The sequence below is a fragment of the Gadus chalcogrammus genome, chromosome 17 (assembly GCF_026213295.1).
Source record: "Gadus chalcogrammus isolate NIFS_2021 chromosome 17, NIFS_Gcha_1.0, whole genome shotgun sequence".
NCBI lineage: Eukaryota > Metazoa > Chordata > Actinopteri > Gadiformes > Gadidae > Gadus > Gadus chalcogrammus.
In genome coordinates, this window is record NC_079428.1 from 8,874,479 (window position 1) to 8,901,628 (window position 27,150).

A 27,150-nucleotide genomic window follows, 5' to 3' on the forward strand; every position below is an offset into this window, starting at 1 on the left:
GGGGGGGGATATCTGTATTGTTATTGCAATGTGTAGCGATTCAATAGATGATATCAGAGGGGGAAACTTTGTTTGTTGTTATGTTATTTATAAAGTGAATAAATTCGCGTTTTATATTCTCTTCCGAAAGCTCAAAGCTGAGTCACTCACAACATGTAAAAGCTGGTGAGCTTTGACCTTGCTTCTGTGTTTGGAAACGTTTAATTAAGATGAAATGTTATTGTTAAATTATCAAATTATCAACATTAATACGATTAGGTAAATTCTATCTATACAGTCTTATACAGGTGCATAGTTTGTTGGAATCTGTTAATTATATGATAATATTATTCATAGCAGCATAGCTAACCATGGAAATACAATATCAATTGGAAGGTGCGAGGGGTAAAACTACAGCGTGGAGGTGGTGAGGTAACCGACTACCCCAAGAATAGAAGACGCCCCGGCGCCTTCCCCGGTGAAGCTGCATTATACGAGAACGAAGAGGTTGAAATACCTCATAAAAGGAATTGGAAACCAATTACGTTGTCAATAAAGTTCAAAGAACCTCCGCCCCAGCCTTTTCTCTATTTTACAAATATGAAGTTAGTATATCATCAAATATTACTTTGGGTAAAAAACACTTACTCTTTCAGTGATTAACCAGATTAGAATCATGATATAAGAAAGAGAGATAAAAGTTCTGCTTGAGAATATCATTGATTAGGTAAATCATTTGTTTGCCAATTTCTCATTAAATGAGAAATTAAGAATGAATTTGACCAACAATATAAAAAATATATGAATGCAGTACTCTTTCTGGCCGCTGTGGGGCAGAGACGCATCTCACGCCTATTCGACCTCTTCAACCGCAGAAGAAGAAGACAGCCTGATAGCCAACATGGCGGCTACAATGTTGAGGTCGCTGTCCAAACTAGGACGTCCTTCAACTAAATACATCTTAAATAATACTCTGGTCAGCCCTGGCTGCACCGTCCTGCAACACAGGTGAGACAGCAGACATTTGGAGATGACTGTTGTGCTTTTTATTAAGAGTGGTTTCAGTGAACAATGCAGCCAGAGGCTAACGTTAGCATATAGCGATCACATATGTAACTACATACAACGTCATTTTATTGGATCCCATTATGATCTTTATGATTTTCTAATGCATATTAATACATGGCTTGACCAAATGGTCTGCTGTGATCTCTGACTTAAATAATATGCTGCGAGGTGGATTAATGTCTTGTAATGAATTAGGTGTTTAGGTGTTTACCATTCAGACCAGGTTGGCTTGAGGTCAAAGTGTTACGTATTTGACCCTGTTTTGGATAGAATCAAATCAACTTCTCAGGTTATCTGAATGCAAGGATTTGATGGTGATCAACCGACGTTAAGTTGGCCAGGTCCAGATACATTTGTCCTCTGTAGGCTGACTCACTGTGTATCCAAATCCCAGTCATAACAATCAAACGGCTTCTGCTTATTTGTGGAATTATAATGATTGTGTTTTAAGAAATTACACCTGCTTACAAGCTGGGCACTTCCTGTCTAACACCCGTTAAGCGTGAGTTAAACAAGGTTACGTTTACTCGTGTAGACAGTTAGACGTTACATCTGGTACTGTATCACTTCTCCAGACACAAGCAATGGCAGCCCGATGTGGAGTGGACAGAGCAGTTTGCAGGAGCGGTGATGTACCCTACTGCCATTAACGAGAAGTGGACTCCACCCCCATGGAACGGTACTGTCAATGAAGCTATATGTTTAATTTAGGTGGCTCTTTGTTGTTGCTAGTCCAATGTCTGTCTGCACTATATCTGTGCTGGTCATCCTTGGGCTAAAATACCATTGCCCCTTCTTAATCCGTAGTGATGTTTCTCATAATTCACTGCATGTCAGTTTGGATAAAGTAATCGCGAACATGACATTTTGAATATATATCTGTATTATTTTGAAAGAAATGTACACCATGACTTATTTAATTTCCTTCTCTGCCTCACAACCAACAACTCAACTCCAAACCACCCACTGCTCTAACATAACCTCCAACCTCCACCTCCTCCACCACTACCTTGTCCACCACCACCCCCAACACTCCCCCAAACTACTGCCAACCACCCCCCCCCAATCACCTCCACCTCATCCAACCCCACCCAAACCCCAAAACCTCCTCCTGCCCCACACCTCCCCTCCACCCCAGACAAGGACCCCCCCGCGGAGAAGGACGTGTCCAACCTGACCATCAACTTCGGGCCCCAGCACCCGGCCGCGCACGGCGTGCTGCGGCTGGTCCTGGAGCTCAGCGGGGAGTCGGTGAAGAAGTGCGACCCCCACGTGGGGCTGCTGCACCGGGGCACAGAGAAGCTCATCGAGTACAAGACCTACCTGCAGGTAAGACGGCATGAGCCTTCAGGACGGTCCCGGATGACGGAGGAAGGTATAATGAATCAAAAAGGATTCACTTTTATAACATGAATAAAATATATTGATACATAGTACAGGAAAAATGTTTACCAGTGTTTAAAGATCCTGTGTTAAACCAGAACTCTTTAAATGATAGCCCTTCTTCCATTGATGTCTGCCAGTAGTGAAGGCCGAGGCTCTCGTCTGACCTGCTGTGTGTCTGTGTGTCCAGGCACTGCCCTACTTCGACCGTCTGGACTACGTGTCCATGATGTGCAATGAGCAGGCCTACTCGCTGGCCGTGGAGAAGCTGCTGAACATCCAGGCTCCTCTCCGGGCTCAGTGGATCAGAGGTACGGGCGGGTCCCTGGCCTGAACATCACCCCCCACCCCCCCTTAATTTCCTCATGGAATTGCATCTGTGTGACCGCTAGATATTATTTGCAATCGTGCAAAAACATTCCTTCCACTGTTAGTACCACTACACAGTGTGTGCATTGCACAGGTTAATTAACATTTTGTTTGCATTTCATTATTGGTACATTAATCAGTGCATTAAATTAGGGCTGCAACTAGCGATTATTTTAATAATCGATTAAGCGGTAGATTATTTTTTCAATTCATCGATGAATCGGATAAAAAAATAAATATTTGTAATTGGCGCATCTTTATTCAAAAACGGAACATTACTTCAAATTCACAGTGCAGACTGAAGTGTAAAAACACAAGGTTATTGCTCCAATGTCCCAGAACTATTAAAAGTAATATTAAATGATAAAAAAATAAAAAAACATAACTGGGATAACATAAAAAAAATAGAATGTATGATATACATTTATATATATACTGTATATAAGGGATGTCCATGGTTAACCGATAAGATCTTTGAACGGTAAATACTAACTGTTAAAACTGAATTAAATCATCTTAATTTTTTTAACTATTGATACTTCTTTATTATTTTGTTGACATAGAACTCGTATTATTGCTTTAATTGCTGATAAGATGATCATAGCTCAAGATAGGACATTAAACAGGTCATAATTCCATCTTTACTATCTATTTATATTGCTGGGAAAACAAGTTTTCGCCAAAATCTCATTTTAGTTTTTTTGTGTTGCATTTGAACACATTAATCATATTACTGAGCCGACCTGAACACATCACATTTGACAATGTATGCTCCTTTTTTTAAGCTAACTAGCTCTATATCCTGCCGATTGTAGCGTGGATTTGAAAACTGGATTACTATTTTTAACCGACGGGACTTTCTACACCGTCCTGTTGTGTGATTACTACCGTTGCTCAATTGACTGTTGATGCACGCGGTGCCAACTCCGAGCCCGCCTGCACACCGTCTGCAGCAGTAGCAGCTGACAGTTTTCGGTTGGACTAGACGGATACTGAGTTGAAGGAGTTTTTTTTAACCCAAAGACAGTGAGGTACAACACTTTTATATAGGCCTACAGTCCAGTGTTAAGATATGACCAAAATACAAGCTGTGGTCGCTCACACTAAAGCTCGCTGTGGGCGTGCATGAACCAAGAAGCAACCTGTCGGCGGCTGGCTGTAAACGGGGCCGAGCCTACGAGTGACGTATTAATCGCGCGCCTCAACGAATCGATGACCAAACTCGTTGCCAACGCTTTCAGTAATCGATTTTATCGATTTGTTGTTGCAGCCCTACATTAGATGAAAAATGTTCAAATAAAAAACAACTTGACAGAAAGTTACCAACATTTACTTTACCGATTTGATCCTCTCATTTGTAGGAGCCTTCCCTGGGGTATATACCATTATTGTGAATGCTTTATATATGTGTTTGTGTGTGTTTGTGTGTGTTTGTGCGCACAGTTCTGTTCGGAGAGCTCACACGCATCCTGAACCACATCATGGCCGTCACCACGCACGCCCTGGACATCGGCGCCATGACCCCCTTCTTCTGGCTGTTCGAGGAGCGGGAGAAGGTACGCTGCGCCCTCTGGCTCTCTCGTTCCGGTTCAACCCCCCCTTATCGTGGACCACTGCTCATAACCCCGTCCAAGACCGTGACCTCCCTGACCTCTCTCTCTCTCTCTGCCCTCCAGATGTTTGAGTTCTACGAGCGTGTGTCGGGGGCCCGGATGCACGCGGCCTACGTCAGACCGGGCGGTGTACACCAGGTAGAGACGGCGTCCTCTCCATCCGCCCCTCCATTCTACTGCCTTGCTCCTTGGGCAAGATGCCTAGCAACCCCCTACCTTCACCGTCTCGACAAATGGCTTTGGATAGTAGCATATGCTAAACGACTGATTTGTGTGTGTGTTCTCCTGTCCTCCAGGACATGCCCCTGGGCCTGATGGACGACATCTACGAGTGGTGTAAGAACTTCTCCATCCGAATCGACGAGGTGGAAGAGGTGAGGGGGCTCTGACCTCTTGGGGTCTCCTCCTAGACCCCGTCCACACGGGCGTAAACTATCCGTTATCCTTTGATGCGGTTCAGGAATATCTCTGTAAAGACGGATTCATTGCGAAACCGCATCGAGCTGTAGAAACGCTGTAGTACACATTCCAGGCCCATAAGGGGCGCTGCTTCTGCTACAGAACTCCAGCAAAAAGAAAATGAAGAAGAGGCGAGCATGCGCATAAAGCCTCCGCGCTGTTTACAAACATACAGTTCGAGTACCCCTTGGTAGCGCTTTGTGGTGGATCTATATAGATTTGGTGTATGTGTCTGTCCGTAACTTTTTAGCTAATTTTGGTAGCGGAGCAAAATTAAATATTGCACTAGCAACCCAACAAGGGGCCTTATCTGGTGCAGAATCGTCACAAGCATGTAGTCCGCCATCATTGTTGTTGTCGTCCTGAGACGCCGCGGGCTAGCCAATCACTAAGGCTAGAGGTTTGGGGCGATGGCGTCAGCGTTTGCGTTTCAGGCGTCCACACGAATCCTAATGTTCAGTTCAGTTTTTATTTGAATCCACCCTGGGACCTGGTTTCAGAAAAGTGCCCTAGTATCTCTCCTTTTCTATGATCCCCCCTCTGCTAATGTCATGTTCTCTGATCGCCTCACTGTTGAAGCTCAAATGGTGTCAAGCTCATTTATCTGGTCTAGCGTGGGCCACGCAGGTGTTCTGACAGCAGGTGGCGCTGCTGTATGCCATCGGCGGAGGAGAGTTTAAAGCAGGCCTGTTGGGTGACTTTGTGTTGTGGGGTTCCCTCCTCTCTGGCCAGATGTTGACCAACAATCGCATCTGGAAGAACCGCACGGTGGACATCGGCGTGGTGACCGCTGAGGAGGCCCTCAACTACGGCTTCAGGTAGTCCCGTGTGTGTGTGTGTGTGTGTGTGTGTGTGTGTGTGTGTGTGTGTGTGTGTGTGTGTGTGTGTGTGTGTGTGTGTGTGTGTGTGTGTGTGTGTGTGTGTGTGTGTGTGTGCACAAGCATTTCTGCGTTTTGTAGCCCTGCTTAATCTTTCTGTCTTGGTCTGGGGACTGTTGAAAATTTCCATGAAACAATTTCCCATGGAAGCGATAAAGTTCATTGGATCTGAATGAACGTGTATGCAATGATTCACAAGTCATCGTTTTACTAAAAAGGATAGAATACGATTTTAGATTCACACTAGATCTTTAAAACATTTTCCACGAGCCACGTTAAAAACCACAATCATTTACAAAACATTATGCACGCAATGCAATCCTGCGACCAGTATCGGCGCCTGGGTGGTCCTGATGCTGCCCCTCGACCGGATCCTGACCCGTTCCTCTGTCTCCTCAGTGGTGTGATGCTGAGGGGCTCGGGCATCAAGTGGGATCTGAGGAAGAGCCAGCCCTACGACAAGTATGACGAGGTGGAGTTCGACGTCCCCATCGGCAGCAGGGGGGACTGCTACGACCGGTGGGTGCTAGTTATTCACTAAGCCTGTCTGGTTGCATATTGTACTGGACGTAGTTCATGTACCGAGGGTTTGTTCTGTGAATTTTTTTTTTCCTTTTTGATGTCTTTTCCCCGTTCAATCACTAAAAGTAGGCTGTCAGCACTCTCTCGGAGGAAGTTGGTATCCAATATTAAACTGTTGCGATACAACTGCACACGTCATGTTATCAAAAGCAACCGATATGCACGCACCGTAGTGCAAGCATCAAGTATGGGATTGATCTATAGAGACAGAGCGGGGAATTTGACGATCTGCCTCCTCTTTTGAACTGTAGCCATCTGTCACCTCCTTCTACTTACTATAACTGGAGCCGGTTTAAAGGTGTACCACAAGCCGGTGGGTATTTAACCAGGTGGCAGCATCAGCACTGTACCCCCATGCACCTGAACCCCTCCTTCGTGGTCGCGTGAATCCCAGCTGGCCTGGGGAAGAACTGCCCCCATCTTATCATCTTATCTTGTTCTTTCTTTCTTGGGTCTTCTTTTTTCTATACCGGATATAGTGACAGGCGGAAAGTATAGGTTGTGTATGAGGATGTTTAACCCTGATATTATCTTGAAGTGCCCTCGCCTCTTCGTCTGCCTTTTGTAGTGTTTTAAGGAAGGGTGGCAGTCTTACAGAACCATCTGTCGTTGTTGAACGTTTACTGGGGAAGTATTAGTTAGTTCTTCATTTTGAGTGAGATCCTTTTAGGGGGATCATTGGCCATCATGAGAAGGGTGCATCCATGCATTGTATTACTTGTTCAATGGTTGAACAAAGTTTCGGATCTATGTCGGATTCGGCAGGTAGCCAAAGCTGTGGTTTCAATACCGAAAGCAGTGTTTCCCCCAGAAAAGGTCTTGGTCAAGGTGGTCAAGGAGCGGGGGGGGGGGGTCTCCGTTTCAATTCCATTCAAAAGCCTTATGGCACGACCATTGTTGTAACAGTATTACTGATGCATTATTGATCTTTATTTTTTTACACCTGATGGAAGTATGTTTTCTATGTTTTCCCTATTGTTGTTAAGGCGGCCGCCTTAACAACACAGTACTGGGGGAAACACTGGAAAGTGGGAGTGGTTTCGGGACATCTCTAGTTAATATCGATATCTTTGAGAACCGGTATATTGTACCGCCCAGCCCCAACTTCTGTGTGTGTGTGTCCGTGTGTCCGTGTGTCCGTGTGTCCGTCAGGTATCTGTGCCGCGTGGAGGAGATGCGACAGAGCCTGAGGATCATGATCCAGGCCATGAACAAGATGCCCCCCGGGGAGATCAAGGTGGACGACGCCAAGGTGGCACCGCCCAAGAGATCAGAGATGAAGGTGAGGCCGGGGTCACACACTAGACACGGGACAGGACGGCCCGTGAAGGACCACCACGCTTGTCTAGGCCCGTCACCATAACACATTTTTCTGGGCGATTAATTGCCCCAGAAATTATTGCCATAAGCGATAATATTGCAGTTTTTCAACTAATATAATGATAATGGCATAATAATGCAAGCACACCCTTTCGAAGATCAATTAACTTTTATTTTTAAAGAACACTGGAACTGGACGTCTGGAAAACATTTAAAATATCCAGAATAAATAAACAAAACAACCAAAAACAATAAATAAAATGGACTCTTTTAACAAAAAATGCTCGAGGGGGTTTACTCGTTGTGCCCTTTAATTATGAGCCCGAGCCCGATTTCAACCCGAAATTTGTTATTTAGTTATTTGTTATTTAATATATATATAATGTATATAATGTGTAGAACGCCGGTCATTATCGGGAAAATAAGCCCTGAAAGGGCGACCAGGACACCGACGCGCAGCGGAGGTGTCTTGCCTCGCCCTGAAAGGGCTTATTTTCGATAATGACCGGCGATGTTCTATATATTATCCCGCTTATTACACGGCTACTTGCCAAAACTAAAAAAATAACTTCACATGGTGTGTCTTTTTACAATTTATTCATTAGCAGCATTCTTAGTGTTGATCAGCAGAGAAACAGTCCGCCGTTGACGTTGCTACGCAACCGATGACGCTGGGGTTGGGAAGTTACCAGACTACTATCTATACAAGTGAACGGAAAGCAAATTATTTCAGAGAAATTACTAAATGGTGATTAATTGTGTAAATGATTAGGTCAGTCATAGCCATGTCCGACCGCCATGCCGTTATCAGAGAAGTTGTCGTGTAGCGAGCGGTGGACTTCGACTAGACTCAGGGCGTTTGCCGTTCATGTGTGGGAGAATGTATGCCTGTCTGTCGACCGTGGGTACAATATCGCCTTGTCCTCCACCGTCTCCCCAGATGTCCATGGAGTCTCTGATCCACCACTTCAAGCTGTACACGGAGGGCTACCAGGTGCCCCCCGGGGCCACCTACACCGCCGTGGAGGCCCCCAAGGTGGGAGAACCGCCGCCTACGTCCCCGGCCCCCCTCCTACCTCCCTCCATCTTCTTATTATCCTTTTAGATTTGCAGCACAGCGTTGCCGTCGGGTTGTGATCTATTTTATTAGAACTAATAAAATAAACGGTTTGTTCATTTTTTTCTTCTTTCATGGTATTACTGAAGTAGAAAACAAAGTGTGTGTGTGTGTGTGTGTGTGTGTGTGTGTGTGTGTGTGTGTGTGTGTGTGTGTGTGTGTGTGTGTGTGTGTGTGTGTGTGTGTGTGTGTGTGTGTGTGTGTGTGTGTGTGTTCCTTCCTCTGCAGGGAGAGTTTGGTGTGTATCTCGTCTCCGATGGCTCCAGCAGGCCCTACCGTTGCAAGATCAAAGCCCCCGGATTCGCCCACTTGGTGGGTACAATGCATCAATATTTTATTTTGTTATGTTTATGTTTTTATTATTCGTGTTTTTTTTATGTTTTAATGCTGACATTTTTGGGGGTCGGATTATTGGGGGTTATTATGATTCGTAGAAATTGAAAAGTTAATAATAAAAATTCATAGTACAGTTAATAATTAATTCAATTGATTATAGATTAAAATCTGTTAGTAATGTAATTTTCAGTTGTTAATGTACCTTTCAAGAATGTCTATGAGGCTTTCTAGTTCCGTCATTGTAAACAGTGTTTTAAAGTCTAGGCCTGTTTGGCTGAACTCCTCGTCAAACCACTTCTGTGAGCCCCGACTGTTTAGTGGTCTGCTTGTTCAACATTAACAAGTGAGTTCACCTTCTCTTCCTCCAGGCTGCCCTCGACAAGATGGCCAAGGGACACATGTTGGCCGACGTGGTGGCCATTATCGGTGAGACTTCCGCACCAAACCTCGACAGGCTGAGCGCCTGGGGGCTCGCTAGCTGCTCTACCTGTGGTGAAGCCTCGCTAAACCACGGCGTATCTTGTTCTCTGTGGTCCCCAGGTACACAAGACATCGTGTTCGGAGAGGTGGACCGTTGAGGCGGCCTGAAACCCAGACAACGACTTCCTTTATGTTGAAGAGCTCCCGATTTCAGCCGCACCCACTCTCTATCTCTTTCTCTCTCTCTCTCTCTCTCTCTCTCATCTCACGCTCGGCTGTAGGTTTGTCCCGATCCACCTTTCAAAGTAGGGAGATGGAGACTCCGGCTCTTAATCAATCAATGTACAACGCCTAAATAAACCCTAATAAATATTTTATGACTGACCTATTCATTGTAAATCATTTTCTTTGTTTTTTTACGTGGCGAATGTGAAGCCACCAGGATGATCCACATGGTCTGAATGAGGTCACACAAGCCGATGTATAGATGTGTGTATACATTATATAGGTGACGGCTGAGAGCAGGGCAAGCTGAGTGCTTCATAGAGATGAAAGGATGCCCTTCTTATGGTGTGTCGATCAGGGTAGGGGAGTGGTCTGACGCGATCTTAGCGGAATGGACATAGAGCTGGAGACCACAACTTCCCCTTGGGGTTTTTAAGAGAAGACAAAAGCGGAACATATTCTCTAGAAGTCAAAAGTAAGAAAAAAAGGCTTTGTTTCATTTCAGGCTCGTCCTTGCCCAGTCTGGTTAAGGCAGTCTGTTGATTTGCAGGTGAAGATACATTAAAGTTGACACTCTTGGTCGTAATGATGGCGGGCAGTCGGCTGACTCTCTCAGCCTTAGTGCTGTGGATGCATTTCTGCAGTGTTGGTGAGTATCTGATACGTTTCTGATACACTTGTAGGTTTCTGACTATCCGATATAAGATTGGGTGGCTGATATATTGCCGAATATCTGATTATATTTGAGACCTAGTATTCATCAACTTTTGAGAGGGATTTGTAAATGGTTTATTTGTTTAAACCGGAAATGGTATAATAAAGAAAAATTTGAAAAAGGACCGAAAGTAGTTCATAAACATTAAAGTCGTCATAGCCACATCAAATCTATTTTAATGGGGCCTATGATTCACTTTAATTTATTCAATTTTTAATTGTTACTGTTTTTACTGTACCAAAAATAACCTTATAGGCATATAGCTATATGGGCAGATTTAATAAAAATATCTTAATTGATCATTTCTGGCTAAGTAAAGCTTGATGGGTTGTAATGGATTATGTTGTGTAAAATGTCTTGTGACGCACACAAGTTTTGTTATCAAGTATTGAGTGGTCTACAAATTTAGTAAAACGACGCAAAAACAAGCAATTAAAAATATTAATTAAAAACAAAGTCAAATATTCAGTTCTATATTTCTAAAGGAGAGCATGGGGAGCCTTCACACTTGAAGGCCATCAAAACTTGAGGGGAGATGGGCAACATGATTGAATGATCGCTACACTTCTAAACCTACAAGGAACATGACTGGGCTCCTGTTGGTCTGACGTCAGGCCCCGATATCAGGCCTGTGTTGCCTAATAGTTGTCACCTCCCAACTAGCATGCAGCAGGCTGCAGCAGCTGACACAGGTTTTGGTTCTCCAGTTGACACTTGGGTAACACTTTATAATAAGGTTGCCATAATAAATAGCAAAATAGTCATTGCCTAACCCTTTGTTAATATTTGTTAATTGTTACTAAAATATCTATTTGGCACAAGTTAATCGCTTTTTCATCATTAATTAAATATTAGTTGTTTGCATAACCCCAACCAAATAGATATTTTAGTAACAATTAACAAATATTAACAAAGAGTTAGGTACTGACTAGTTTGCCATGGCACCTTATTATAAAGTGTTACCGACACTTCACTCAATCACCCAAATCTTACACTCAAATGTATCCTAAAAAAAGTTGCACCCATTAAAAACCTCTAAAGAATGCATAGACAAATATTAAACTAGCCTTGGAGTTATGTACACGATGGATATCTGGTTCCGTATAAACAGAACTACAACTACCCTTCCTGATTTGCTTGTGCGAGGGCTAACCCTGAACCCAACCTTTACCACCTGTCTGCTGTAATGGAGGCTGGGAAGACCTTGCAGGACAGACTGGTAGAACTTGTGTTATTGGATCTGATCACGCTAGTTGGTGTTGGGCACTTTTGAAGCGTTCCCAAGAATGACGATTGGGAAGTAAGGAGGACTTTCTACTCTACCGGACACGTGCACACAAATATATCAAACTTGATTGAACTCTTCATTCCAGCTTTAGGCTTATTTTTTTCTTAACACCCCTTGGACTGTTTTTTTTAGAGAATTAGCAGTGAATAAGCACCCCTATTCACAATAGGCACACCTATTCACCGTTGTTGAATAGGTGTGCCTTTTGGATCTTCAGCCCACAAACGCAATACCTCCGTTTGTTTACAGTGACTTTTCTTAAAAGTCATCATGAATGAAGTGAAAGCTTTTATTCTCACAGTCCTACTCTTCACCTCTTCCACAATCTGTGCCAACATTTCAGAAAAGTAATGTTTACCCTCGTGTCAACAGCTGGATGTTGTTGAAAGGTTGTCACGGCAACTTGTTCAAGACAAGTGTCTGTCTTCACCTTCAACCGAATATCTGATATCATGTTTCTGTTTACCCATTAGAAAAGCCTTTAATGGGACGAGCAGCACACTGGAAATACGTTGTCAAACTAGTTTTCTCCCTCTGGCTCGATTTGGTCTAATCATACCTTAACTGTTTTAGTTCCCACGGCCCCGCCCATGCCAAAAAATCTATGAACCTCATTCACCTAGCTGCTTTCCTAACGCTGGCTGGGGGAGGAAAACAGAACAAAGAGTTCCACACTCAGGCCCACTTTGGAGAAGACCGCCCAATGATTACACATGAAAGATAGCACACAAAGAAAATGATTGCAAAATGAAATGAGGAAGGCTGCACTAGGGAGTGGCCTTTTTGAAACGTCGTCGTGAAATAGAAGGCTCTTTATGGGTTAAAAAAGGGCTTTATTATAACATCCTATGACCAACTCACCTTATGACCAACTTAAAATAGACAGAATCTGAGTATCGTTTGCATGGTCCATTTGCTGTTTGGAAAGCCAAATATACGTTGAAACTAAATCACATGTTTGTTTCGGAGACACTTTAAAAGCAATGCAGTCGCAGGTCAAAGTGTCTCTCTTCCCCTTCTCTGCTCCTCCACCCCCACCACCTCCCCAATGCCCTTCTCTATTTTTCTTCCTCTTCTAGTCTTCCATCCTCTGTGGTCTCTACCACAGCGGTCACTTTTAGCCGGTAGGAAACTCAGCAGCAGCCATTGCTGCTCTCTCGTCTTAAACACTCACCAACACTAATAAAGATGCAGATGTGAACCCTTTTTCACACCACCAATTAAGACCAAGTCCAGGCCTTTGAGTCCGGATTCTATTACAAAGGACAAAAGCTCTTCTTGTGTCAAAGCTCACTACAAAACAACACGCACACGCACAAATTGAATATGAAAAAAATCAGGTTAGGATTGTGAAACGGAATATGTAAGTGCAAAATATAAGGGTATCAAGTCAAATTTATTGCATCTCTTCATTAATATTAGTTATTTTCCATAAATGTTTGGTATAGTCTATACACTGAGTAATACGGGTCCTGTGAATTAATATACCAGATTTGTTTTTCGTGTTTCTGAGAATGTCACTCACGACTGGACATTAGTAACATTATACAACATCATAATAATTAATAATAGTTTATTTGCTTAATATACATTTTATGTAAATTGTATTTAACCAAAAGATAAATGTACAGCACTGTTTTTACGAGAATAAAAACAAGCATTTAAATGAACCCGTGATCAAGAGCCTTGACCAATGTTTCAGTTTAGTTTACTTGTCAAATTGTTGTGTGTTGGCCTATGGATTCTTCTCTTAATTGTATTGCTTTATTGTAGAAATTGAAACTGGTAATCATATTTCTAGCCTACATTTAAATAATATTTTAAATTATTATTTGGTAAGATTTGATGCCGTAGAATTGCTTTACCCAACCGTTAGAAACATCTAGGCTACCCTTACCTCAGACAGTTCGCCCCCTCTTTTTATCAATTGCTACTTCGAATATCACTTTGTGTATAGTACCCCCGTTAGCCCAATAGAGGCCAGCATTACACTCACACCACTCAATGACTTTCTCTGTGCAGCGGCGCTGACGGAGCCTGAGGTGTGCTACCTTCTGGACGGCATCCTGTTCTTCTACGGGATCATCCTGACCGTGCTCTATTTCAGAATCAGGGTGAGTAGTTTAATGTGCTTCTGTTAAGCTTTCTTTTATATTGTTTTTTAATTCTTGTTTTTATTGTTGAGGAAAAGAAAGGAGGGGGGGGGGCTTTTAACTTGACCCTTCTGCATGAAAAATGCCCCAAATAAAATACAAACATGTCTGATAACTTTCGGAATGGAAAAAGGAAAGCTTAACAAGGTCCACACACGCGCTTCTATCACCAATAATCTTTTTTTTCTCTCACTCCTCAACCAGCGTCAACAGATGAGTCGTTCGAAGGCTCAAACTCCTCCAATAAAGGGGAAGAAGGTACACAAACACGCACACAATGAACACACCCACAATGAACACACACAATGAACACACACAATGAAACCACTCACACAAACAAGGCACACACACACACACACACACACACACACACACACACACACACACACACACACACACACACACACACACACACACACAATGAACACATTCACACAAACAATGAACACATTCACACAAACAATGAACACACACACGTACAATGAAAGCACACACTGAAATAAATCAGCATCACCCTTATCTTTCATACTACCACACATCCTCTGAGCATGAAAAACAGAAATTCAACTCATCCTCTCACCTCCCATACGTCTGCCCGCCCTTTAATTTAAAGAACTGTTTGTTCGGCTTGTGTTGGTTGGGTCTGCATTTGTATATGTGGTGGTAAACTTTTTATGTTTGCGTCCCAAACAGCCAGCGGAAGAAGGAGTATACACGGTAAGCGAACTCAACGGGGGCATGGAATTGGAACAGCACCTGGGTTCAAATCTCAGCAAGGATCAGATTTCTAGTTTGTAGGTCTTTAACATGTGTTCACCTTGGCTTGCTTTCAATTTCAACGACAGGTAGTTTCGGTTTTCTGTGAGTGTGTGTGTGTGCGTGTGTTCAGTGTGTGTGTGCGTTTGTGACCCTGAAACTTGTCTTTGGGTGTGCGCGAAAGTGTGCAAAGCGTCGGTGAGACACTGTGTGTCTGTGAATAGTGTGTGTGGATGTGATAAAGAACTGAAACTGACCTCATGTGTCTCATGTTGTCTCCCCCCCCACAGGGCCTGGCATCTCACACTCAGGACACATATGAGACGGTCGGCATGAAGAAGAATCCAAACATGTGAGCCAGTCGGTTTCAGCTCCGTCGGTTTGTGAGGCTGACAACCAATGTATAAACTATATCATCCATAGTCATTCTAACAATATTAATGTATAAACTATATTATCTAGTCATTCTAACAACATTCATCTATCAACTGTATTATGCAGACATTCTAACACAAACGTATAAACTATATCATCCATCGAGTCATCTTTGTATATTATCCACAGCCAACTATATTATCCACAGCCATTCAAGCAACATTCATTCATGAACTATATTATCTAGTCATTCTAACAACATGAATGCATGAACTATATTATCCATAGTCATTCTGTGTATAATCTATATTATCCATAGTCATTTTAAAAACATTAATGTATGAACTATATTATCCATAGTCATACTAGCGACATTAATTTATCAACTTTATTATCCATACTCATTCGAACAACATTAATGTGTTATATTATGCTTGCTTCTTCATTCTTCTGTGTGGAAATGTGTCTAGGCGGAAATAAGAAGCGGTAAAACACCTGATGCTCTCCTTCGAATCCTTTGCAAATATTTATGCAAAACAGGGCAGGCAAAGTTGAGACTGTAGTGCCTTTGTTTGTGTACAACAACACATGTGTTGTCGCATGCGTTGCGTGTGCGTGCGCCTGGCCACACATAGACACATGGAAATAATAACATGTGAGCCGACACAACAGAAGGGAGACATAGACGGGCTTTCTGCACGATGTGCGATACACCAGGGGTCTGTTGAGGAGGTGATGATCTGGTGGTCGGGGTGGTGGGATGTCAACCGACAGAAAGGTGTCTGGGTTCCATCTTCAACGTTCTTCCATCTGCCTTTTGATATGTTCACACCTTCTCGAGTTCTACAAGATAAATGTTACACAGTTGGCGTAAATGTTTTTAACGCCAGCTGTTTCAATGTTTTTGCTGTTGGTGAATATTTTCCATGTTATTTTTTTCTTTCTTTCTTTGGGCTGTGGCCAGATGATACTTTTAAAATTGTCATACCTTTTGTCTCAAATCAAATATGTATTGTACATAGAATATGGAAGTGGGCTAACCTGTTTCCTCTATATTTCTTCAACTCATCATGTATCAGCATCACACGTGTTTGTTATTGCTTTAAAAACTAGTGCAATATATTTCATGTCGTTGTCATTAAAGATATAAAGGAGATATACATTTGTGTGTTTGTGGGAGCTGTGTCAATCCTCTGGTGGGGGCGCAATGGAAACCAGCCTCTCAACCTTCCCCGCATAGTCTGACCTCACTTCCTGTTTGCGTGCCTGCGTCTGATGTACACACCAGTGGGTCTATGTGTGTGTGTTGACACCTGAGGGTGAGAACGGGCTTGCTTCAGGGTTATTTCTAGAGCAGATGCCACAGGAAGTCCCATGTGTTTGGATGGGCTCCGAAACACTGCTTCTGCATGTCCATTTCACCCTCCCAAACTGCTCACTTATCTAAATCTAACGTCTAACGTCTAACGCCTTCAAACTCAATTTGAATACAATTTACACTGAAATGTGAAACTATCCTTACACTCTGACACTCACTCGTTGAAACCTGATGACCCACCCAAACTGAACAACCTTTCTTGAACCAAATATCAAGCTCTTTCTCAAAGTGAATATCTAAATAGCTGAAATGAAATGAGCTATCTGACCCCCTGAAACCCTTAGTGCTGTGACCACTCCACGTGATCCTACATTAAACTGAAATGTGTTGCCTCACCAAAAAGTTTTTTCCTTCTTATATATATATATATCTATATATATATATATATTTATTTTTTTGGCAAATTTGCTTAGTATCTTTAGAGGCCCAATTGGCAACCTGCCTCAAATGTGGAGCACACTTTAAACAGCTAAACATTTCTGGAGAAGTTATTTACTGTAAAACATAGAATCTATATGGCATCAAGACTGATACATAATTATGATGTAATGCAGGTAGAGTACCAGAGAATTTGTGGCGGAGAGGGTTAAAAAATACATGAGTCCAACATCCCAAAAAAATGTATGATTACACTTAAAACATTATCATAATTATTGTATCACAATTATCATACAATAATGCAAATAAACAGTATGTTGCCCTACAAGTGGTCTGCAGCCAGCACTGACACCAACACGATGCACTCAGAGCCCCCTCCCCCTTCTCCAGCTACAGGAGGGTTTATACGTCGCTGGTCGACTCCCTTGATTGGACCGATCCAATCTGGAACGAGAGTGGGGAAGCTGATTGGATAAAAGTGATTATTAAATCAAACAATCAATCAAAGGCAATATGAATGAATAAAGATCCATAATGGACCTCTGTGGTATGTTGGTGAGATTGATACAACTAATGAACAAACGAAATGGTACATCTCGAACAGAGAAATTATTATGGTTTGCTGGTTCGATTATAGGCATGATTACAGAAAAGGTAAAAAGTGCATGCTCCAGGACATTATAGAGTAAATCAAAAATACTGTGGTGTGCTGGTTTCATTTTTTAGGATGGGTCGAGTGGAAGTTATGGAGTTATGGAGTTATGTCTTCACGCCTTCAGCATTGATCAGCGTGTGTGTTGGTGTGTTGGTGTGTGATCAGCATTTCTCGTCTCAGAAGGGAATCAGACGCCACCTATTGGACAATCTATTCGATTACAATTCGATTTGTTTTTTTAATGAACAAACAGCAGGTCCACATACAGCCGGTGACTCAGACCAATACCACAGCTTCTAACCATCCTAAGGCAGATTCTTGGGATTGAAACGAGGGAATGTGTATAATATTAAACCTGTCTGTAGTATCTTGTAGTAACCAAAGATAATGAGTTAAATTCATTCACACACACACACACACACACACACACACACACACACACACACACACACACACACACACACACACACACACACACACACACACACACACACACACACACACACACACACACACACACACACACACACACACACACACAGACCTTAAGGAACCTATAATACTACTTTGAATTTTATCCATGCAGTCGTTGTAAAGGCAGGACGACATTCCTGGTGTCGTTCTAAGCCCTGTTGGTGCGCCGGAGCGTGTAAAGGCTAGAATATAACTGTCAGCCGCTCAGCCCGAACCGGAAAGGTGACTTTCGTGCAGGAGTGTGTGCGTGTGTGTGTGTGCGTGTTTGGGTGTGTGTGAGCGCGCGTGTGCCTGCGCGCGTGTACTTGTGCCTGTTTGGATGCGCGTGTGTGCGTGTATGTGCGTGTGTGTGTGAGTTTGAGATAGAGAGAGAGAGGGAGGGAGAGAGAGAGAGAGGTTGCGACAGGTGTACACCAAACAGGTAGCTGCGCCTTGGTTTTTTTTTCTTCCACGGGACGAACGTATTCCCCCCTGCCTGGCCGAGAGCAGAACAGAACAACAAGTGACGAAGATTAAAGGATTTAAACATTTTACAAAGGAACAATTGGGTGGTTTTTCCCTTCCATCTCGCGGGCTAGAGCGCGATCTAAAGGTTTAACGCACAGACGACGCACGGCCCTTCCCCCGGAGCGTCCATTTGGAGATATTGTCCTTTTGGGGGGGTGTGTTGCGTTTGATCTACTTAAAGGGGTTACTTTAAGTTCTTGATTGTGTTCTCGCTTCCCACCCGCTGACCGGGGCTGAACCTGAGGAGGAGACGCAGACGGTGTACTGGAACCCATGTCCTGCAGACATAGATAGAGCAGTGATCCCACCTTACAGCCCGACATCCCCTCAGCACTGCCTTTGGGACCCCCAGGTGGAGGATGGTATCGCTGCTCAGAGCGCTCTCTCTCTGTCTGCTGGTCAGCTCCGTTTCTGGTAAGACATGGCGTTTCGCTTGTTCTTCATATTTTCCTTACCAGGGTTGTTTAAGATTGATCTTGGTGGTTTGTTGGTGTGTTTATTTCCCTGGAAGTGCGCGTTTTGGATACTGCCCAGTTCAGTTTAATTTGAGCGATTATCATGGGGGCGTTTTATTGTATTTTCATGAAGTCTATAACGTTTAAAGTGAGGAAGATTGGCGGTTTCATGTTCATGTTTTCTTAAAATGCTCACATTTGCCTCTTGATGAACTATCAGCAAGGTAGGACGGAAGAGTATTGTGTGGCAATTCTGGAAAAACGGGTCGCTGTTGACCTGTCCACACCTGCCTGTGATGCAGTGTACTGATGTGTGTGTGTGTGTGTGTGTGTGTGTGTGTGTGTGTGTGTGTGTGTGTGTGTGTGTGTGTGTGTGTGTGTGTGTGTGTGTGTCTGTGTCTGTGTGTAGGTGCGCGCGCGCATGTGTGTGTGTCTGTCTGTTTGTGTGTGCGTGCGTGCCTGCATGCGTCTGTGTGTGTGCGTGTATATCGAGGAAAACCCCTCTCTGACCACACGTGTATTGGCCCTCTGTGTCTCCCTAGAGCCACAGGATGAATAGGCTGCTAGTCACCAGTGGTGTGTGAGTAGAGAGCAGGTGTCGTGTGCGGCCCAACAATGTCCCGCATGTGTAGGAAAGGCGTAGATGGCTCCAGGGAGCAGGGCGCTGGCGGAGCGCAGTAATGTCGCACAGGCAGATTCCACTCCAGCCCTTAAACCTCAGAGTGACGAACCCTAGGTTGTGTTTGATAGAAACTGTGTGTCATCGACCAATTGTTTTTTTTGACGACTAGGAACTTCCTTTCAAGATGAAAAGACACCATGGCTTGAGATTAATTGATGCTTGGCTCCACCCCGTTTGGAGACAACGGGAGGTTGTTCAACTTTGATTGGACCGTTGCTAATTGGTTGACGTGTACGCTGTTGTTCCTTAACAGTGGCACTCCGTCCCAAATATGTAGTCTTTATTAGCGTGTGCCACGTTTAGTAGTTAAATGACAAACTATAAAGATAGGATAAAGATATATCAGACCAATGATAGATTTCACCAGGGACCACCCCGTTGTCAACTAAACATATCCAAAATGACGTTCAGTTGTAATTGTGAACTTGCCACATGGTGTAACTAAAATACAAACAAATGCTCTTGTGTTGGGCATTGTGAAATTAAAGATGACACAACTTCATTTGTTTTCCAAATGTAACAACCATGGGAGCTCCTAATGGCGCGTTTCCAATGCAAGGCGCGGTACGGTTCGGTTTGCAAAGGTGAGGTACGGATTGCGTTTCCACCGCCAAAAGTGGGCGTGACCCGGACTGAGCCACGCTCGTTTTTCCCTCGTCTTCAGTAGGCTACTCCTCCGTTGGGGTACTGAGACGCCTGAAAGGGTGCAGGAAAATTCGAGCTACACACCTCCGTTGATTGGTCGACAGAATCGTCACTTCCGGGCGACGTGGGGATAAAAACAAACAAACAAACAAACAAACAAACAGTAGCCTCGAGGTATTATTCTTTACAATGAACATGTCACGTTAAACCCTTGCTTGGGCGAACAAGGAGGTGGAGACGTTCCTCTGCATTCTTGGGGAGGAAGACGTTGTTTACGATGTTTAGTAGCTGCCGCGGCGATCGACATCCGGCCTAACATAAAGGGTACTGTCGGCGGTAGAAATGCGACCTCGGAACTGAGCTGGGCTATACCGCCCCCTCCCTACCGGACTGAGGCGAACCGAAACGTACCGCACCCTGCAGTGGAAACATGGCATAATAGCCCCTTCTGGCCCTCCACTGGGCCAGATGTCCCTTTAGATCATCACTGTTCCACATCATTTGTGAGTCCTATTTATCTATACATCAGTAGTGACTAATAATTTGAAAAGACAACAAGGACACAAAACATTTAACCGTTAAAAGGTTCATTGAACAGGAGCATGCCATGAGGGATCCACCAGTTATTCTAGTTGGTTTGTATACACAAACAGAGGCTTCACAGACTGGCAGGTGTTAGCTTTGCGTCTGGGACCAGTCCGTTTAAAGGCGACACTGTGCATGTTTCTGGGTGTCTCTCTCTCTCTGTCTGTCTGTCTGTCTGTCTGTCTGTCTGTCTGTCTGTCTGTCTGTCTGTCTGTATACCTGTCCCTCCTTATCTGTCTGTCGGCACTAGGGTGTCCGTATACGTGTGTTTGTGATTGTGTTTCTACATGATTGTGTTTACGCATGAGAGAGTGTGTGTGTGTGTGTGCTTTTGTATGTGTATGTGTGTTTGTGTGTGTGTGTGAGTGTATATGTGTGGGTGCGTTTGTGTTGGAGTGTTTGTGTGTGTTTGTGTGTGGGTGCATTTGTGTGTCTGTGTTTGTGATTGTGTTTGTCAATTAATGTGAGTGAATATATTGGTGACTGTGTGTGAGTGTATGTATGTGTGTGTGTGTGTGTGTGTGTGTGAGAGTTTATGTGTGTGTGTGTGTATGTGTGTGCATACAAGAGTGTGTGTGGGTGTGTTGGTGTGTGTGTATAAATGCTCTAAGACAGCTCGTCTTGAGCAACACGTCGGACAGGATGCCTCTTCACTCTCCCGTCTCACCCCTTGTCTCACCTCCTGTCTCACCCCCGTCTCAACAAACGCCGCTTGTCTCTTACTGCGGAGACATAACATGCATGGTTCATCCCTCTCCTTTCTGTGTGTGTTAACTATTGTTCAAACTCCATCTCCCCCTCCTCGCTCCCCCTCCTCTCTCCCCCTCCCCTCTCCCCCTCCTCTCCCCCCTCCTCTCTCCCTTCCACCCCCAACCAACCGTCTCATCACCTCTACACTCAACACTCGGAGGGTGATAATGGACAACGCAGGTTGTTAGGATTATTGTATTTACTTCCAGTTTAAAGGTGGCCATTTTAGGTCACAGGGTCAGAAGCCTGCAGATTGTGCATGCATGTCTATTGTGCGTGTGTGACCACCTTATATCTAACTTATATGAACTAGTTTATGCAGCTAATTAAATAGAATGATAGAGAGAGTGTGTGTGTTTGTGTGTGTGCGTTTGTGTGTGTGAGTGATGGGTCATTATTAAGGCAAGCTTAATGGATTTCTTCGGCACGTCATCACATAGGCGCCCACTTTAATAGTAGACAGTAGGCTATTGTAACAGCTCACATATGTCTGTACAGCCAGGTTCAAATATTGAACAAAGAAACAGCCTCATCGGGTTAAGGTTCATCGGGTTATTACAGGTTCGAATATTGAAATGTTATGTCTTCCTTGTTTTCACTATCTTGTCCTCATTCTCTTTTGATCTCATGCCACCATTCTGTCATTCGTCCGCAGTAAGAGATAAGTGAGAGTTAAATATATTTATATGCATACATAATATATATGATAATTGCGATTTCATTGAATTGTTCAAATGGCATTATTGTCATTGCCAACCATTTTGAATAGGTCCTTGTGAAATAAAAGGATTGATTCAGTACATCACCAAAAGGTAAACCATACACCAAAAAGATTTTCCGAGGTGCATTAACATGCAACGTAGAAAATTACTTTAAATACTTTGAATGGATCCCAATGGATCAGAAAAAAACCAATATGTATTGTTTATGTTTATATATACACTTTACACTTACATTTACTCTTTGAATGTATTTTTTCACTCTCTCTCTCTCTCTCTCTCTCTCTCTCTCTCTCTCTCTCTCTCTCTCTCTCTCTCTCTCTCTCTCTCTCCCCCCAGTGGGGAGGGGGGAGTTCCTTGACGCACCCCCCGACCATGCCTTGCTCTCGCTGGCGGAGAAGGAGACGGTGCTGCCCTGCCGTTACCGGGACGACCCCGGGGTCAAGTCGACGGTGATACAGGTCAGCTGGTACAAAGAGGGGCCCGGCGGCGGCCGGGACCAGATCATGGCTGCCCATCATCAGGACGGACAGACAGGTAACGTGACGGACAGACAGACAGACAGGTAACCTGACAGACAGACAGACAGACAGACAGACAGACAGACAGACAAACAGGTAACCTGACAGACAGACAGACAGACAGACAGACAGACAGACAGACAGACAGACAGACAGACAGACAGACAGACAGGTAACCTGACAGACAGACAGACAGACAGACAGACAGACAGACAGACAGACAGACAGACAGACAGACAGACAGACAGACAGACAGACAGACAGGTAACCTGTCAGACAGACAGACAGACAGACAGACAGGTAACCTGTAAGCCAGACAAACAGACGGACAGACAGGTACCCTGACGGACAGATAGACAGGTAACTTCGGCGACAGACCGAGAGACAGAGGTCACCTGACAGACTGGTCACCTGACGGACAGACTGACAGGAAGAGGGGTCACCTGACAGACAGACAGACACACACACACACACACACACACACACACACACACACACACACACACACACACACACACACACACACACACACACACACACACACACACACACACACACACACACACAAATAACCTGACAGATAGACAGACAGACAAGTTACCTGACAGAAAAACAGACAGACAGAAATGTAACTTCAGAGACAGACAGAGAGACAGACAAATAACCTGACAGATAGACAGACAGACAGGTACCATGAAAGACAGACAGACAGGTAACATGACAGACTTTTTACTTTACTTTCTTAATGATGTACTTCTGCATCATCACCACTGCCCTCATCATCATCCCCACCACCCTCATCATCATCATCATCATCATCATCATCGTTACCACCACCACCGTTTTGGATCTAACCTTTACCTCTATCCCCCCCCCCAGCGTTCGGGCCGTGGTCAGGCCGTGTGCGGTTCCAGAGCAGCGAGCCCATGGTGGACTCCAGCCTGGTCATCCTGACCACGGAGGTGGTGGACGAGGGCAGCTACACCTGCCACATCAGCACCTTCCCAGCCGGGAACTTTGACCAGAAGCTGACACTCACTGTCTGGAGTAAGCAACCCCCCCCCCCCCCCCCCCCCCCCCGCCTTCTCCACCAACTGTCATCCACCAACCAATGAAACAGCCGCTTGAATCCAACTGCCGAGTGTCAACTTCAGTGCATCTATTATTTTAATGAACCACCGTAGTTGCGCAATGATTACGTGATTACTATGAGTGGGTGAGGCTGTGCACGCGCACTGCGTGAACACACTCCCCACTGGCATTAACGCCATTAACCAAACCTAACCCCATCCACCCTGACCTTAGGAGCTCCAGGGGAACCGTCACGCTCAGCTATCTTCTACTTTAACCGAGTGCTGCTTGTTCATGATATCACTGGTCCAACCCTTTCCAATTGTTGTCCTGGAAACGGAGCTGTTGTCAAGGACTGCGATTTTTCACGTTACACAAATTAGGCAATACTCTCCCTGCATGAGAAAATAGCTGAGCGTTGTAGTTTACCTTTGAAGGTGACATATTATACCACCAGGTGTGCGAGCCATTACAAGCCGTTTTGAAAACCACTTCTGACATCACAAGTGGGCGGGTCAACTCCGACGTATGAGTAACTTTTGCTACAGTTCATTGGATAGGCTGGTAGATGATAGAGCGTGTCCACACATCTAGGTGGACACGCCCTCTTGTGATGACAGAAGAGGAAGATTACCCAGTGGACTGTAGCAAACATTGCTTTTCTATCCATGTGGTGTGTTCACTTCGCTGGAAATTATGGGGAAAACATTTTCAGGACGTCGGAAATTTTGCGTGAACGACACCCCATGATGCTATGATTCTACTTCCGTTCAGCCACTTGTGATGTCACTAAAATACAGGAAAAGCCCAAGTTTAAAACAGCTTGTAATGGCTAATCACACTCAAACCTGGTTTAACTCCCGATCTCAAGTGTCTGCCCCTGCTCATCTCATGCATGACCCCTGACCCCTACCCTCTCACCCCCCAGCTGTCCCCATCTCCTCCCTGGACCCGGTCATCCTGGTGGAGGGCCAGTCGTACCGTCTGGCCGCCGCCTGTCGCTCCGTGGCCCGCCCGCTGCCCAGCCTCTCCTGGGACACCGACCTCAACGGCCAGTCCACCAACCGCTCCTCCGACACCGGCTCCGTGTCCTCCCACTACTCCCTGCACCCCCTGCGGAGCATGAACGGCAAGAAGCTGGACTGCCTGGTCTCCCACCAGTCCCTGAAGGAGCCTCGGAGGCTCCGCAACAACGTGGTGGTGCACTGTGAGTCGGCCCCGGCTAGCGTGTTAGCGGTGCCATCTCATTCAGAAGCTAACATTGACATTTACATTTAGGGCGTTTAGAAGCTAACATTGACATTTACATTTAGGGCGTTTAGCGGGTGCTTTTAGCCAAAGCAACTTACAATAAGTAAATTTCTCAGAAGAAGGAGAACCAATATATCATTGTCGGTAAAGTGAGGATGTTCACGGAAACAAGTGGCAAGCACCGACCATTGCAAGGTTAACCTATTTCCTGTATACAACAAAGTTAGCTAGGATAAGATGCTACCGAACAATCACCACTTTCCATTCCGGGGCCCATTAGCTAGCTTACACGACTAACGTGAAAGCAGTCAACAAGCAATGTATGCTGCGTATCGCTGTTAGCGTAAGCAACCTAGCGTGTACAGGCTCATTCTGGTGCAAACGTTATCTGACAGACTCCTTCTGGTTATGTTAAATCTAACAAACTGACTAAAGAGTTAGCTATCTCATGCGGTCCTTTTGGAGCTGTACTCGCTAGCCCCTGAGCTTGTGAAGAAGGTGCAGAAGTCCTCTATCGAAGGATGCGACTGATGTAAATCGCACAAGGCCGTGCACATGTGCACACGCATGTTGCATACAGGCGGAGAAGCGCGTGGAACTTCATCAAGATAGCATTGTCTTCATTACATTATCTAAAAAATTCTCAGATATTCATGAATGACTTTTACTGTAAAAGACACAGCAGAAACACCCAATAGTGACGGTGAACGTACGTCACGCCGGGCGCCATCTTGTGAGACAGAACCATCAGAACAACCCAGCGACCTTCTTATTTTCACTCTCGTGATCCATTTCTCTTTAAAGAAAAGCTTTGGGAATTTTTTTAATCTTTACCTTTTTTACAGATCATTTTGGGTCCAATAGCCTAATGAGGAATGCAACTTATGAAATGGAAATCCGCTGCATTCGTTATCTGCGAGTAGGGGTTCAAATGTTATCTTTGAGGGCAATGGCATCCGTCACATACCTTCTTTAAATTAAAAGTGCTGGTTTTTGCCTCTGACAGGCTAAGATTATATTCTTACATAATGGAAAAGATCCCTACAAACTCGTTTTTTTACCGTTACCCTGATCACGGTTGTTATTGCGTCCAAGTCCTGCAAGAGTTGGGTCACTGCAAGAAGACAACGGTGGAGTTGTGAGTGACGGCTGTAGACAGGGGAGTTTGTGTTGGACGACGAGCAAATGTAGCTCAGTGTTATCTCAAAGATTTGGTTGAAGGAAAGTTGAGATTGTGATTGGCAGTCCTTTGTGATTGCTGGATGCAGCAACCAGATTTCAGATCGAGACTCGGGTGGAAACAAGAACAAACAGTCCGAGTCCAAGTGAAAGATAAAGAAACGAGTTTCAAATCTTTGTCAGGATCCTTTCACTGATATAATATAATCCGATCATGTCAGTGGCCAAAACAACACCTTTTAGAGGAGATGACTAAAGGGCCACCATTTACTTAAGGATCGCATAGTAGCCCATAAGCAGGTGATGGCTGCAGCCTTCTCAGTCAGTTCTTAGTTCAGCATTAGTTCTTTGGTTCCACAATGATTGGAAATATTAGGTCCCGGTGTAAAATTGTAAAGCACATCAACACCTGAAAGTAAATCACCCACCAAACCCGTCATTAATCATCCGCCCATATAATCTTCCCACGATAAAAAAAAAAACAGCATGACTCCGACTGACAGAGATATTCCCAGAAATGACTCTCGTGTCTGACTGATTGTCGAATCTCTCCCCCTCTCCCTCCCGCCACAGACCCCCCCAACGCAGAGGTGTCCGGCTACAGTCCGAGCTGGTTCGTTGGCATGGAGACGGCGATGCTGCACTGTCGGAGCGGGGGAAACCCCATACCTGAGGAATTCACCTGGACCAGGTGAGTGGAGTGGCCAGGGGGGTTCTGTGTGTGTGTGTGTGTGTGTGGGGGGGGGGGGGAGTGTTGACTGTCTGGAGAGGCGAGGAGGCCGCGTGACTAAGTGTCTGGTCTTGACTAATGCCGCATTGCTCTTGTCTGCTCGTGGTTGAGGTGTTTTTTTCATTCAGTAAGGA

At 44.6% G+C, this 27,150-nt stretch overlaps 3 protein-coding genes across 3 annotated transcripts in view; all 3 read left to right on the forward strand.

Moving 5' to 3' along the window:
* Positions 1–840: 840 nt before the first annotated feature.
* ndufs2 (NADH:ubiquinone oxidoreductase core subunit S2) lies at positions 841–9,929 on the forward strand. Its single transcript, XM_056575531.1, has 14 exons — positions 841–987; positions 1,623–1,726; positions 2,186–2,376; positions 2,621–2,741; positions 4,243–4,355; positions 4,476–4,550; positions 4,709–4,786; positions 5,604–5,689; positions 6,149–6,268; positions 7,484–7,613; positions 8,592–8,687; positions 8,997–9,080; positions 9,473–9,530; positions 9,645–9,929. Exons 1-14 carry the CDS (start codon positions 881–883, stop codon positions 9,680–9,682), a joined length of 1,401 nt encoding a protein of 466 aa, XP_056431506.1. The 5' UTR covers positions 841–880; the 3' UTR covers positions 9,683–9,929.
* A 225-nt stretch (positions 9,930–10,154) lies between these two features.
* On the forward strand, positions 10,155–16,749 carry fcer1g (Fc epsilon receptor IgFc epsilon receptor Ig). Its single transcript, XM_056575533.1, has 6 exons — positions 10,155–10,398; positions 13,775–13,866; positions 14,110–14,163; positions 14,599–14,622; positions 14,952–15,059; positions 15,101–16,749. Exons 1-5 carry the CDS (start codon positions 10,335–10,337, stop codon positions 15,015–15,017), a joined length of 300 nt encoding a protein of 99 aa, XP_056431508.1. The 5' UTR covers positions 10,155–10,334; the 3' UTR covers positions 15,018–15,059; positions 15,101–16,749.
* A 1,482-nt stretch (positions 16,750–18,231) lies between these two features.
* The window catches only part of LOC130370292 (nectin-4-like), a 16,961-nt gene continuing 8,042 nt past the window's right edge, over positions 18,232–27,150 (forward strand). Inside the window, exons 1-5 of the mRNA XM_056576015.1 lie at positions 18,232–18,842; positions 22,604–22,801; positions 23,665–23,832; positions 24,785–25,063; positions 26,860–26,977. Of these exons, the coding sequence (XP_056431990.1) occupies positions 18,788–18,842; positions 22,604–22,801; positions 23,665–23,832; positions 24,785–25,063; positions 26,860–26,977 (818 nt within the window). The 5' untranslated portion in view covers positions 18,232–18,787. The remainder of the gene's footprint in view (positions 18,843–22,603; positions 22,802–23,664; positions 23,833–24,784; positions 25,064–26,859; positions 26,978–27,150) is intronic.

Coding starts and splice junctions, on each gene's coding strand:
- ndufs2 (XM_056575531.1), top strand. CDS start 881: ATGGCGGCTACAATGTTGAGGTCGCTGTCCAAACTAGGACGTCCTTCA. Junction 1,727..2,185: donor GACTCCACCCCCATGGAACG/GTACTGTCAATG, acceptor CCTCCACCCCAG/ACAAGGACCCCCCCGCGGAG. Junction 2,742..4,242: donor CCGGGCTCAGTGGATCAGAG/GTACGGGCGGGT, acceptor TTGTGCGCACAG/TTCTGTTCGGAGAGCTCACA.
- fcer1g (XM_056575533.1), top strand. CDS start 10,335: ATGATGGCGGGCAGTCGGCTGACTCTCTCAGCCTTAGTGCTGTGGATG. Junction 14,164..14,598: donor CTCCAATAAAGGGGAAGAAG/GTACACAAACAC, acceptor CGTCCCAAACAG/CCAGCGGAAGAAGGAGTATA. Junction 14,623..14,951: donor CGGAAGAAGGAGTATACACG/GTAAGCGAACTC, acceptor CCCCCCCCACAG/GGCCTGGCATCTCACACTCA.